We start from the raw sequence: 14,139 nt of genomic DNA on the forward strand, positions 1-14,139 counted from the left end.
TCTGTCTCTTTCAAAATAAATAAATAAACTTGAAAAAAATAGACATGTCCTGAGAACTAAGAGGGTTGTCCCCACCAGAAGAATAGGGGGACCCCCAGTAACAGGGGAGTCAGCTGTCATGGCTCTTCCCAGCTCACCTGGGCCCTGTGGCTTTGTCACACTCCCCAGCTTCCACCTAGCCCTCCTCTCATGGGAGCAGCAAGCCTGAATGCAGGTCCCACCTCCACCCCCCAGAGCCAGTGACCTGGGGAGTCAGCTCCCCTCTCCACCTCAGCTGTGTAACAGGATAATGAGGAGCTTCCCCCCTCCCCACCCCCAGCGAAGGCACAGATGGTGGGTGACAGTGACGTGAGAGAGCACAGCACAGGGTCCAGGGTCCAGGGAAGTTCCCCTCCCCCTCTGATCCCCTAAGCTTTCCTGGCAGGGGTGGCCACACATTCCTTTCTCTGAGTTCAGCAGAGACAAGGCTGGAATTTTTCAGAAAGAGCTTTACTAGGACATTAAGAGGAAACAATGGCCTTTCTTTCAAGTCTGGAGAGTGTGGGGAGCATGGACTGAGGGCTCCGGATGGCCCCCAGCCGTAGCCCACAGCTCCCACATCACTGAATCTCAGCCCTGTGGGTGCCCAGCTCACCCGTCTGAGGGTCCTAAAACCCACCCTGCAGCCCTCAGAGGCCCGAGTTGGCTTGGACGAACAGGCCCTTCCCCCCCAGACCCCTGTGATTCCCCTCTGGGCCTTGAACTTTCCTATTCTGTGCCTAGGGCCTGAACGACTGACAACATTTCCAGAATAAGGAGATGACGGCAAATACAAAAGCAGAGAGGAACACACAACACGGAGCTGTTACGGAATCCGGCAATAGCGTAACCCGACTAAAGCGGCAGACCCCACGTGGCCCAGCCTATGTGTGGAGTCAAAGTCGAAGGAGCAACAAATCACGCTCTCTCAACACCTTGAAGAACAATCGAATCTTCAGCTATAGGTTTTCTTAACAAGGCCTCCTCAAGGGTTTTGCACAGCTCACCACACAGAAGCATGCCAAAAATGTCTCTAAGCATCTTTCCCTTCCCCCCCACCCCCAAATTCCAGGATGCCTTTATTTATGTTTTTTCTTTTCCGATTTTTATTTAAATTCTAGTTAGTTAACATACAGTGCAGTGTTGGGTTTCAGGAGTAGAATTCAACGATTCGTCAATTACATACGCCACCCAGTGCTCATCATTACAAATGCCCTCCTTAATGCCCATCCAGGATGCCTTTAAAAATCGCTCCAATTCTTAGGGCACCTGGGTGGCCCAGTTGGTTAAGTGTCCGACTTCAGCTGGGGTCGTGATCTTGCAGTTCATGAGTTCAAGCCCCGCGTCAGGTTCTGTGCTGACAGAGCCTGGAGCCTGCTTCAGATTCTGTGTCTCCCTCTCTCTCTGCCCCTCCCCCATTCGTGCTGTCTCTCTCAAAAACAAACATCAGAAAACTTTGTGTTTTAATCTCTCCAATTCTCTCTGGTTCTGGTTCTCTCACTGCCGTGCTCTTCCACTCCCAATCTCCCTCCTATCACCACCCACCAAGCCCACAGGTCTTTCAAACATACAAGAAGAATCACACAGTGTGTCTGTTTCCTAGAATTTCTAAAATGGAGACTAGAAGTCCAAAATCAAGGTGCAGGGATGCCCTCTCCCAAGGCTCTAGGAAGGAATACTTTCTTGCCTCTTCCAGTTTCTGGTGGCTGACCGTGATCCTTGGCTTACACATGCGTCACTCCAGTCTCTGCCACCATGGTCACATGATGTTCTCCCTACGTGTCTGTATCTTCTCTTTTTACAAGAACGCCAGTCCTGTTGGGTTAAGGGCCCATACCTACCCCAGTATGACCTCATCTTAACTAATTTTATCTGCCACAATGCTGTTTGTCAAATAAGGTCACATGCTGAGGTACTGGGGTTAGTATTTCAACCTATCTTTTTTTTGTGGGGGGACACAATTCAAACCATTGTGATCGCATATCTCAGGTCTGAGCCCCGTGGATTTGCACTGACCTGCAGGGCCACATTTTTATCATCCGTTCTGATGAGCTTTATTAGCCATGAAGTCTCTGGGGGCAACTTAGAGTCATTTGAAGTCCAAGATGTTTTTCATAGCTCACCACAAAGCACCTTCTTCTGAGCTTTAAACCTTCATGTTACCATTCCCTAGTTAGTAGACACTTTGCCATAGAGGTTTCTCCAGTCCGATTGTGAAGTTTTTCCAGCTCCTCGTGCTCACACGCGGTTATAGATCCTACGTACACAGCCTAGGCCCTCTCCATCCTGACATACGCCCATTGTGGTGAAGTGAACAGCCTCCCACTAGTATCTGGAGTGCGAACCCCATGACCTCTCATTAGGCATCAGTATGTCTTAACCACTAAGGTTCTCCATTTCTCTGCTCTTTCTGTGGAAGGCTCACTCCTTCAATCCCACGAGCATTTACTGAATGCCAGGCACGGTGCTAGGCAATGGGAGTACCGTCATGAGCAAAACAGACTAGACGTTCTACCCTCATCAAGATGCTGATCTTGGGGCGCCTGGGTGGCTCAGTCGGTTAAGCGGCCGACTTCAGCTCAGGGCGTGATCTCGTGGTCCGTGAGTTCGAGCCCCACGTCGGGCTCTGTGCTGACTGCCCGGAGCCTGCTTTGGATTTTGTGTCTCCCTCTCTCTCTGCTCCTCCCCTGCCCATGCTCTGTCTCTCCCTGTCTCTCAAAAATAAACACTAAAAAGTTAAAGAGAAGAAGAAGAAGAAGAAGAAGAAGAAGAAGAAGAAGACCAAGTACAGTGGAGTATATGGGGAGATAGTAGCAGAAGATGAGAGCAGAGAGATAACAGGGATAAATCTGGGAGCAGATTCTGCAGGGACTTGTGGGCCATTTGGAAGGATTTGGACATGTTTCAATCATTTTTTTTAAGTAGGCTCCACACCGAGCATGGAGCCCAGTATGGGGCTTGAACTCATGACCCGGAGATCAAGACCTGAGCTGAGATCAAGAGTAGGATGCTTGGGGCACCTGGGTGGCTCAGTCGGTTGGGCGGCCGACTTCAGCTCAGGTCATGATCTCGCGGTCCGTGAGTTCGAGCCCCGCGTCGGGCTCTGTGCTGACAGCTCGGAGCCTGGAGCCTGTTTCCGATTCTGTGTCTCCCTCTCTCTGACCCTCCCCCGTTCATGCTCTGTCTCTCTCTGTCTCAAAAATAAATAAACATTAAAAAAATTAAAAAAAAAACAGTAATGGAAGAAAAAATAAGATATTAAAAAAAAAAAAAAAAAGAGTAGGATGCTTAACCAACTGAGCCAGGCAGGCGCCCCAGGGCATGTTTTAAACATGACTCAAAGTCCATTTTAGGAATGGTATTTCCTGTAAATTACTTCAATTTTCGGGTAGAAACTAGCTTGTGACAGTTATGCTGATGCCTACGGTGACCACAAGTACCATGGTAGAAACCAAGACTCAGCAGATCTGGTCTCAGTGGAGAAGGGCAGACAGCCTTAAGCTAATCCAAATGGGTCTGACATTGACCCTCTCGTGGTCTAAACAGAATGCTTTCTTTTTTTTTTTTTAATGTTTATGTATTTATTTATTTTGAGAGAGAGAGAGAGAGAGAGAGAGAGAGAACACAAGCAGGGGAGGTGCCGAGAGGGAGGGAAAGAGAACCCCAAGCAGGCTCTACACTGTCAGTGCAGAGTCTGACATGGGGCTCAAACTCAGGCACTGCAAGATCACGACCTGAGCCGAAATCAAGAGTCCGACACTTCACTGACTTGAGCCACCCGGGGGGCCCCAAGACAGAATGGTTTCTTAAGGCACTAAATAACCTGGAGGTTGGGGGGAGGGGAAATCGAATTTCCATTTTCCACTTCTTGTGGGATGTATTAGGATGGGCTACGTTGCCATAACAAAAGAGTCAACCATAATTCAATGGCTTATACCATATAGAAGTGGTTCTTCTTCTCATGCAATGGCTCTGAGCTGGGAATTACAGCGGGGGGGGGGGGGTGGCTCTGCTCCATAGGGTCGTTCAGGGACCCAGAGGGATAGTGGCTTTTGCCATCTTCGACACGCGTCTCCCAGAGTTGCTCTCATGGTCAGGAGACAGGAAGGGAGAAAACACGCAAGTCCAGGCCAAAGATTCTCTCTTAAATGAAATGGAAGTAACAAGCATGTCTTCTTCCACTCACCTTCCATTGTCAAGAACTGCATGGCCCCACTCAACTACTGGGTCACCTGGGAAATGTACTGTTTACTATGGAAGGGGGGTGGGGCAGTGCATGGATTTAGGGGGACAGTAGGTCTTCCCTTTAGATTTTCCTAAAGGAGCTTTCCACAGCATGCCACGAAGTACCAAAAGTCTCTCTAGACACCCACTGGGTGTCTCCTCCTCACATCCCCTCACTTCCTCCTTTACCCTTTTCCCTCCTACGTCACCCACAAGTACTGCACAGGCTCCCTTCTCGGCCAGAAGAACCCGCTGGGTTTGCTGGCCATGCTGGGCCCCGTGGAGACATCCTGCGGACCTGGGGTCTTCGTCCAGGCCCATCCCCCTCACTTCCAGCAGAGGAAAATGGAAAGGGCTCCCTGGGATGTGTGGTTCTTCCCCCACACTATTTCACGTCCAAAACATTCTTGTGAGGCATTTTTGGCCAATGACATTCTCCACTTCATTACACAAGTAATTCAGGATAGCTGGACAAAGGGTGCGTGTTGGGGATTAGCAGGAGATTAGCCCAGACAGGTAGGCAGGGGCCAGAGCATGAGGGCTTTATAAATCTGTGTTAATAGAGCTTTCTCTTTATCCACGGGGCAGGAGGGAGCCAGTGCGGGCCTTAGGCAAGACAGGAACCTCACTGAGTGGTTTTAGAAAGTCATTCTGGTTAGCAGGGGAAGAATGGTGAGGAGGAACGGAAATCAAAGGCTGCAAGGCCCGTCTGAAGATCAATGCAGTAATCACTTCTGGGCCTCCGCTTCCTCATCTGTAGAACAGGGATGATAATGGCAGTAACGCCCTACCATGAGGTTGTTGTGAGGACTGAAGATGTTAAAACATGGAAAGTGCGTATTTAGGGACGGTGCCTGGTGCATTTTAAGCCCGCCATAAAAACTGGCTGCTATCATTACTCTTGCACTAAGACAGTAGTGGTGGAAATAGAAGATTCCAGGATGGAATGACGGTATAGCGGAGAGGGATGAGGCAAAGGAGGGTTCCCAGCCACTGAGATTGTGACCCGGCATGGAGTGGGTGACAAGTCTCATTGAGGTGACCGTGAGACACCACCCAGGTAGAATTTCCAAGAAGGCAACTGACTCTACTGTCTCAAGGCCAGAAGAGAGGTTGGGCTGAAGATATGGATTGGAGTCTTCCTCATAAAACAGAAATGGAAGCCATAGGAGCAGGTGACATTTCCTGGGGAGAGCGGATAAAAAGGAAAATCCAGGAAGAGCCCTGGAGAATCTGGAAGGGGTAGAGAGAAAGGAGCCCACGAGGGGAAGGAGGAGGGGTGAATAGGGTGAGGAAACCAGGTGGAGGGAGGGGTCAGCGTTAGCAACATCAAGGGCTTCCAAAGGTCAGGGCACGTCAGGCTACAGAAGGTTCCACTGGGCTTGGTGAAAAATACATCACGGGTGGCTCTGGTGAGCACAGTTCCAGCGGAGTGGTGGGGGCAGAACTGAGATATGGGGACGGGGTGATAGCAAGTATAGCTTCTCATTCAAGAGATTGGGCTTTGAAGGGAAGGTCGAGATGAAGTGGATACGGAGGAGATAGAGTTTCTAAGAAGGAGAGAACTTGAGAGACAGAGACAGAGGATGCGGGACGGAGCACAATGGCAACAATAGAGCGCTGTCCCCATGGAGGAGAGGGAGAGATCTAGGGTGCGGATGAGCACTGACCTTGGGTGTGTAAGGTGAAGCAGAGACAGGCAGGGAGCCACGGGGTGAGGGCAAGCTTGGAGGGGATGAGGGAAGATGTTGAGAACAGACCCGGGTGCGACCGCGACAGCCAAGTAGACTCTAGAAGCTTCCAACAGGCCACACATGTTGGGAGAGAAATTATCATCACACATCATGGGTTAGGGACCCCAAAGCCTAGGCCAGGCTGAAAGCAGAAATAACTCTTGGGATGAGGGGGCCAGGCTCAGGGAAGTCAGGTGTGGGCGGGCGCCGTGGGGCACAGGCTGAGGGGGGCTGGGATGGCTGGTCTGGCCCGAGTCAGGCTGGACCACCTTTCTCTTGTGAAGTGGGACTTCGCGGGCGTCTCCAGCAAACTCAAGGAGGTGGCCCAGTCTCTCTTCGTGGCAGGCACAGTTATTGGGGGGATCGTGCCGGGAAATCTATCTGACAAGTGAGACACTGCCTATGGGGACATCCCACCTCAGTCTGACCACCCACGCACCCCCGAAGAGCCAAAGAAAGCTGGGGGAGACAGGAATCATGGTCCCTCCCGTGTGACCTCGGGCACGTCCCAAGCCCTTCCAGGCCACAGCCTTCTCTCTGCCCCAAAGCCCTTGCAGCTTGCGTCTCCCCACCTCTTCAGACCCTGGGGGAAACCCTCAAGGTCCTCAGACACCATGTAATGGCTGTGTGGCAGTGGAGAGGGGGCACGTGGACTGTTTGGAGACAAGAAGTCCTTTGACCTCTGTTCAGGCCACCAAGCGGGGGGTAGAGGCGATCACTCATTAACTCAAACGTGGAATTGCAAACCTGTCCCCCCAAAATAGCAGTTACCAGTAAGGTTCTGTCTGAAGAGGGAGTTCCATGCCCTGCCTGGCCCTTTGGGAGGGGAGGGGGGCAGGGAGGCATCCAACCCTTTGCCCTGAGACCTGCAGAGTCACTGTCTCAGCTAGCTTGCCTCGCCTCGGCTAACTCAGCCCTTGCTCTCCTTGAGCTACCGGTTTGGCCGCAAACTGACCCTGACCAGCAGCTACCTGCTGCTGGTGGCCAGTGGTTCCTGTGCAGCCTTCAGCCCCAACCTCCACGTCGACATGATCTTCAGCTTCCTGAGTGGCTGCAGCACACAGGCATGGCCCTGAGCCCCGTTATCTTGAGTGAGCCACACGGGAAGGGGGAACAGGTGTTGGGGGGGGTGGGCCCAGCCCGAAGCCAAGAGAGTGGAGTCTGGGCCGGGCTCAACACAGGCTCCCTATGACCTTGGTCAAGTAAGGTGCTGCTCCTCCCAGGATCTCGGAGCCCCCACCCCCACCCCACCCCCAGCATGACAACAACAGCAACTATCAATACGGAGGACTCCCCCTGGGCCTGACACTCTGGCAGGCACCTGACCCATTCAGTCCACGCCCACAAGTAGGTGACACTGTTGTCCTAATTTTATAGATAAGGACATTGAGGCAAAACAGGGGAAGTCATTTGCCTCTGGAGAGGCAGTTGAGGGTGTGGGCTCGGGGGAGCGCCTGGCTGGCTCAGTCAGGAGAGCCTGCAACTCTTGATCTCAAAGTTGTAAGTTCGAGCCTCACGTTGGGTGTAGAGATTACTTAAAAAAAAAAAAAAATTTTTTTAAAGGCGGGGGGGGGGGGCACCTGGGTGGCTCAGTCGGTTAAGCGTCCAACTTTAGCTCAGATCATCATCTCGTGGTTTGTGGGTTTGAGCCCTATGCTGGGCTCTGTGCTGACAGCTCAGAGCCTGGAGTCTGCTTCGGATTCTGTGTCTCTCTCTCTCTCTGCTCCTCCCTGGCTCGTTCGTTCTCTCTCTCTTTCTCTCTCTCAAAAATGAATAAACATTTACAAAATTAAAGAAAAAGAAGAAGAGTGTGATCTTAGAAGTCAGACAAACCTAAGTTTGAGTCCTGCCTTCTTTTTTCTTTTTAATGTTTATTTGTGAGAGAGAGAGGCAGCGTATGAGCAGAGGAGGGGCAGAGAGAGAGAGGGAGACACAGAATCCGAAGCAGGCTCCAGGCTCTGCGCTGTCAGCACAGAGCCTGGCACGGGGCTTGAACCCACGAACCTCGAGATATGACCTGAGCTGAAGTCGGACGCTTAACTGACTGGGCCACCAGTGCCCCGAGTCCTGCCTTCTTGAGCCTCAGTCACAGCATCTGTAAAATCGGAGGGATGAACCCTTAGGATCAGAGTCAGATCAAGCAGCTGATAGGGGGTGGGCAGGAGCTGGTGCCCCTTCACAGGGAGGTGCCCAAGGCCCAACAGGATTCTAATCTGGTCCTTGGGATCCTCCTGCAGGTGTCGAGCGTGTGTCCATCCAGACGCGGGCCATCATATCAACTTTACTTGGTTACTTCTATACCAGCGGTCCGTTCTTTCTGACGGATCTTGCCTATGCCATCCGCCAGTGGCTCTGGCTACAGTCAACCGTGTCCATTCCTTCTTCGCCTTCTTCCTGTCGTCATGGTATGTGGCCCCCACCTCTTCATCTCCTTCTTTATGCCTGCCAGGGCCAAACAGAGGGAGCCCACGCTTGACCAAGCCGGCTGACTCTGTCCCAGGACACCCCTGTCCCAGAGTCAGGAAGGGCATTCCAGGGAGGAGGAGGAGGAATTAATGCACAAAGGCATGCTGCATGGGCTGGTGTCTGGAGGGCATCCAGGGGCTGCCTGCGGTGGAGGAAGGGGGTACGTTGAGATGGACGGTATGGTGCCAGGCCATAGAGGGCACAGAAAGAAGAGTAGCCTCAACTTCGTGTGAGGGACAGAGAATGCCTCTAGACATGTTTGTGGTGCAGAAAGTCCTGACCAAGCTCCTGTGTGTGATACAACAGCACACAAGGACCAACCCAAGTGGGAGGGGATGAGAGACCGAGGGGACATGACCATGTGGGCGAGAGGAGCCTCAGGGACAAGTCTGAGAGGCATTTTGAAGGAAAAAATCCACAGAGTTGGGGACCGTCTTGGACTTGGGGTTTTACGGATTCTTTTATGGAAAGGAAAGCTTAAACCTGGGGCCCGGGAGAATTGGGGTGTCTGGGTCAGAGACGCCAAAGAGGTCAAGAGCTCACTATCAGTAAGTCAAACCTAAGAACACGTTGAAGACAGGAACTGAGTCTCCGACATGCAGTTGGGGCCAAAGAACAGGAAATGATGAATGAGTTCAGGAAAAGAGATGACATCTTGGAGCGACCCTTTATTGAGCACTTACTGCGTACAAGGCCCTGTTCTAGGCATCGCCCTATGTCATCCCGATCCTCACGGCATCTCTGTATGAAGGAGATGTGACTGTCCTGTTTTACAGATGAGGAAACTGAGGCTCAGAGAAGTGAAGCAATCCCCTAGGGTTACACAAAAAGACACAGAACTGATATGGGTTTCCATTTGAAAATGAGAATAGAATCTCCTGGAGGGGGCGGGACAATCTTGCGGAAAGAGAGGGGTGGGCAGAGGGTCCAGGGCGGAGCCAGGGCATGTCCACAGCCTGGGATGGGAGCAGAGAAGGAGCAGAGAGTAGGGGAGGCAAAATAAGGGCAGATGGTCAGCAGGATACGGTCGAGAGTTCAGGCCTCCTCGCTCTGTGACTTGGGGCAAGCCTCACCCACTCTGAGCCTCAAGATTTTCCTAGGCAAACTGGAGATAATAATGCCTGTCACCCAGGGTTACGTGGGCCTGGTTCACAGGAAGGCTCACTGATTGGAGGCCACGGTTACTATTCTCAGGGCGAGGAGAATGGAGTCTAGGTCCTGGCTGTGGTGTTTGGGAGAAGGACTTTGCTCAGAGCAGAGCCATGGAGGCCACCGGGGCAGAAACAAGACAGGGTAGTACTGAGCCCGAGAGGCCACCGCTGTCAGCTGGGCCGATGGTCTGAGGCAGGTTGATCAGTATCTGCTCCCCCAGGACCTTGCTGGAGCCGGATCCTAGGTGCCTGTGGAGGCCACAACCACAGCTGATCCCACCTCAGACCAGACTTTTTTTTTTGCAGGGGGAGCCAGGGGGCGGGTGGTGGCAGAAGGAGAAGGAGAGAGAGAATCTTAAGCGGGCTCCACGCCGGGCGCCACGATTGTGAGATCATGGCCCGAGTCGAAATCAAGAGTCGGACACTTAACTGACTGAGCCACCCAGGCGTCCCCAGGCCAGACTTTAAAAAAAAAAAATTTATGTTTTTATTTTATTTTGAGAGAGAGACAGAGTGTGAGTCAGGGAGGGGCAGAGAGAGAGGGAGACACAGAATCCGAAGCAGGATTCAGGCTTCAAGCTGTCGGCACAGAGCCCGATGTGGGGCTTGAACTGACAGACTGTGAGATCATGACCTGAGCCAAAGCCGGAGGCCCAACCGACTGAGCCACCCAGGTGCCTCCCCCTGAGACCAGATGTTTTTAAAACATCATTCCTCACATCTCCCCACACCTCTGCCTCCGCTCGTCTTCTCTTACTGACACTCAGGGTCTTCTCAGTGCAAACCAACCCCCAAAAGTACAGCCTGGAGGTGGGGACAGTGAGGTTGTCTGCCCACCTGCCAATCTCAAGACCCCATGTGGTGCTTATGCTACAGCAGAATCCCTCCTTTGCAGGCAGAATCCAAGGGTCCTCAAATCCATTTCCTAGGCTCCCACCCTACCCTGAGCCACCTTCCCAAGCTGCCCCAGGACTGTCTCCCTGCCCCCTTCTTCACCCTGGAATGCGGCCCAGAGAAGAACAGGGAGGTGGATGTCCAGGACCCTCCAGCTGTCTAGCCTTGAACATGCTGTCCCTTCCCCGGGACCCACCTGCCTTGGCCTAGGCCCAAGGATCCTGGCTAAGGAAAACACCCAGCAATAACAAGTGGCCCAGGTAGGGGGGCAGAGGAAAGGCTCTTCTGGAAGGGGGAAAAGAGAATCCCAGAACTTGTGCTGGCTGCAGGCAGTCCAGGTGCAAAGCTTGGCCAAGTTTAAATTCCATGAAATCTGCAGCGAAACAGCTTGGGTTTCTGGACCTCCTACCCCTTGGCCCTGGCTGTTGATGTTTTTCCAGTGCCTAAAAAAAAAAAAAAAAAAAAGAAGGAAAGGAAAAGAAAAAGAAAAAGAAAAAGAAAAAGCTTCTGGCATGGGGGGGAGCCACTGTGAGTTGATTCTGGAACCCAGGTGGATACCAGAGTCTGTACGTTGGATGGTCCTGTCTGGAAAGTTCTCAAAGGCTCTGAAAATACTCTGGCAGGTTGCTGCCCTCAATGGCAAGAAGGAAGAGGAAGAAAAACTCACCGTGGAGGTGAGAACCGAGAGGGATTATGGCATGGAGCAGGAACCCTCCTTTGCCTCTGTTTCCCTGCTCACGAGCTAACATCACATTGAATGTCCCAAGCAAACTTCTCTAGAGGCACCAGGTCTGCACCTCCCTCTCTCCTTCCTCCTCCCCACCAGCTGGTCACTAATGGCACCCTTCCCTTACCTCTTCCCCGAGGAGCTCAAACGCAGCCTGCAGAAGGAGATCTCCTTGGCCAAGGCCAAGTACAGTGTAGCTGACCTCTTCCGGACACCCGACCTGTGCCGTGTGACCTTCTGTCTTTCCCTGGCTTGGTAACCCACCACCCGTCCCTACCCACACCCTAGCACCTCTGCCAAACAAGGGTAATGAACAAGGCCTGTGGTGGCTTCACCTAAGGGGAAGGCCCAGGAGTCCAGAGACCCCCTTCCCTGGCTGCCCCAGCCCAGCCCCAACCCTGGAAATCTGCTCATGTCCCTGTCACACACCCAGGTCCAGCCATCAGGGTCTGCCTCCCTGTTGGGTCACGCCCACCCCGTCCACAAGGCAAATGCTCCAAACCCCTTCACGGCTCTCAGCTCACCTCGTGCCATGGCAATTTCCCCATTCTATGCCTCTCTGTCACTGCCTTCACCGGTCCAGCTCTGCCCTCTGGGACCCCACAGAGCAAGACTGGCCACCAGAGCTTGAAGACAGAAATCATATTTCTCCTTAGTCTTCTCTTTCTGTCTGACGATCTGCGGCTCCTTCAAAGCCCTTTCTGTGACCTGGCTCTGAGGCCCTTCTCCATCCCTACATGAATAGGGTCCAATTTGTCCAGGAACTTCAAAGGGGATGCCATGAGCCCCAGAGGGAAAGGGGAGGCATCGGACCCATGTGCACAGCTTGACTCTCACCTCTCCCATTCTAGATGTTAAACGCTTACCCGACGAAGGGAAGATCATTTACTACCTCCTTTGGTCTCCCAGAGTCCTGCCAGTCCTGATATTCTCTGGAGGCAATTATGGGACATCTTTGCCACCACACCCTAGATCACACCCACGTCAGGCATAACCAATCAATCCTGGCGCTGAGCCCAGGCAGAATCCCAGAGAGCTCAAAACAGCACTCAATCAGCCCTTACCAATCAGCTGCAGTTGGGATAAGAAACGAAACCGTTCGTCACCCTGGTGACCCAACGACCAGTGGGGGGAGAGACCCCTGTCTGGCTGCTGGTGCCAATCCATCCCTCTCTGCCCCTCAGGTTTTCTACTGGTTTTGCCTACTACAGTTTGGCTATGAGTGTGGCAGAATTTGGAGTCAACCTCTACTTCCTCCAGCTCATCTTTGGTGGGGTTGACTTCCCGGCCAAGTTCATCCACTTCCTCTCCATAAACCATCTGGGCCAACACAGCACCCTGGCCAGTGGTCTACTCCTGGCAGGAGGGTGCATCCTGGCTCTCATCTTTTTGCCCTCGGGTGAGAAGCTGGAGCTACTTCGGAACCCTCTGAAAGAGGGCCAGCATGTCAGTGGACGACACGGGCTGCCACGGGCTGGGAAGTGGGGTGCCAGGGACTCCAAATCTGCAGACTCTACCTCTAAATCTCTGTGTTACCTTAACCAGGTCCCTGCACTCTCTGGGGCTCAGGTCTCCCATCTAGAAAATAACTCAGTTGGGCTGGATGATATCGAAGCTCCTTTCTAGATCTGACTCAAACTGGGTAAAGTGTGGCGGTGTCTGGACAGTACGAGGAATTGCTCAGGGATCTGGCAAGCCCTCATCGCTACAGAGGACAAGCTGGCATGGGAAAACAACAGGGTTCAGTGCTCAGGGAAGCCCCCATCACCTACTCCACTGCGACCTTGGAAAAGCCACTTCTATATAGATGTTTGTGTGTTGATACGCCCATATCCTTCCAAAGGAACTTGAGATATTTTAGGACAAGAATATATACAACAAAATATGGGAGGAGGGAACCAGAGCCGGGGAAAAACACAAAGGCGGCAAGACAGCCTGTAAAGCACTAGAAATAGCCGAGGGACCATTACTCAGCTTTATATTTAGACCTGAGCTTTCCAGCAGCCAAAGCAAAAAGGGAGACAAAGTCGGCTGAAGAGTGAGAACACTCCGCACTCAGGTGCTCCTGAGTCCGAGGCCCATCACATTTTCTTCCGTCTGCAGACTCGCCGACCCTGAGGACAGCCCTGGCTGTGTTTGGGAAGGGGATGCTTGTCCAGCTCCTTCAGCTGCCTCTTCCTCTATTCGAGCGAGCCGTACCCCACGGTCATTCGGTAGATGCAGGGCTTGGGGCTGGCCGAGCCAAAAGATACAGGGTCAGGTGGGATCGCAGCATCCTCTAGCCCCCTGCCCAGGGGCCCCACACACAGGCTGCCAATCCCTACTCTGAACTCTCCCAGGCAAACAGGCATGAGCATTGGCAACTTGGGGACCCACATGGGAAGCATGATGGCCCCGCTGGTGAAGATCACAGGGGAGTGGCAGCCCTTCATCCCCAAAGTCATATTTGGGACCATCACCTTCCTGGGAGGCAGGGCTGCCCTCTTCCTGCCTGAGACCTTCAATCAGCCCTTGCCAGAGACTATTGAAGACGTGGAAACCTGGTCAGTCCCTTGCTTCTGGTCCTCCTGGAACTCCTAGCTGGGGAAGCAGGTCCAGACCGGGGGCTTTTCCTGAGATCTCTTTCCCTAGGTCCTGGTGGCAAAGGAACCAAAGCGGGAACCAGAAATGGAAAAAACATCCCAGAGGATCCCTCTGGACCAGGCCTGGACCCCAGCTGAGGGCAACTGAGCCCCCCTTTCCCTGCCCTCCAGAAACTAATCCTTGCCAGGTCCTTGCCTGCCTCTGGGCTCTGAGGACACCTTTGGGGGGGTGGCCGTGGGCGGGGGGGGGGGGGGGGGGCGGGCGGTGTTGAGCACATCCATGCTCCTGAACACAGTCTTCTGAAAGCTTGGTTGAGGGCATCTTCACCACACCGGAGCCCCCA

At 53.0% G+C, this 14,139-nt stretch overlaps 1 protein-coding gene across 1 annotated transcript in view; it reads left to right on the top strand.

The window, feature by feature from the left end:
- SLC22A8 (solute carrier family 22 member 8) overlaps positions 1 to 13,943 on the top strand; it is a 33,881-nt gene extending 19,938 nt beyond the window's left edge. Inside the window, 12 exon segments of the mRNA XM_049614925.1 lie at positions 6,283 to 6,363; positions 6,907 to 7,031; positions 7,034 to 7,066; positions 8,213 to 8,353; positions 8,356 to 8,380; positions 11,037 to 11,160; positions 11,353 to 11,468; positions 12,398 to 12,612; positions 13,317 to 13,357; positions 13,359 to 13,426; positions 13,553 to 13,760; positions 13,845 to 13,943. Coding sequence (XP_049470882.1) covers positions 6,283 to 6,363; positions 6,907 to 7,031; positions 7,034 to 7,066; positions 8,213 to 8,353; positions 8,356 to 8,380; positions 11,037 to 11,160; positions 11,353 to 11,468; positions 12,398 to 12,612; positions 13,317 to 13,357; positions 13,359 to 13,426; positions 13,553 to 13,760; positions 13,845 to 13,943 — 1,276 coding nt within the window.
- Positions 13,944 to 14,139: the final 196 nt, after the last annotated feature.

Source organism: Panthera uncia, chromosome D1, assembly GCF_023721935.1.
Source record: "Panthera uncia isolate 11264 chromosome D1, Puncia_PCG_1.0, whole genome shotgun sequence".
NCBI lineage: Eukaryota > Metazoa > Chordata > Mammalia > Carnivora > Felidae > Panthera > Panthera uncia.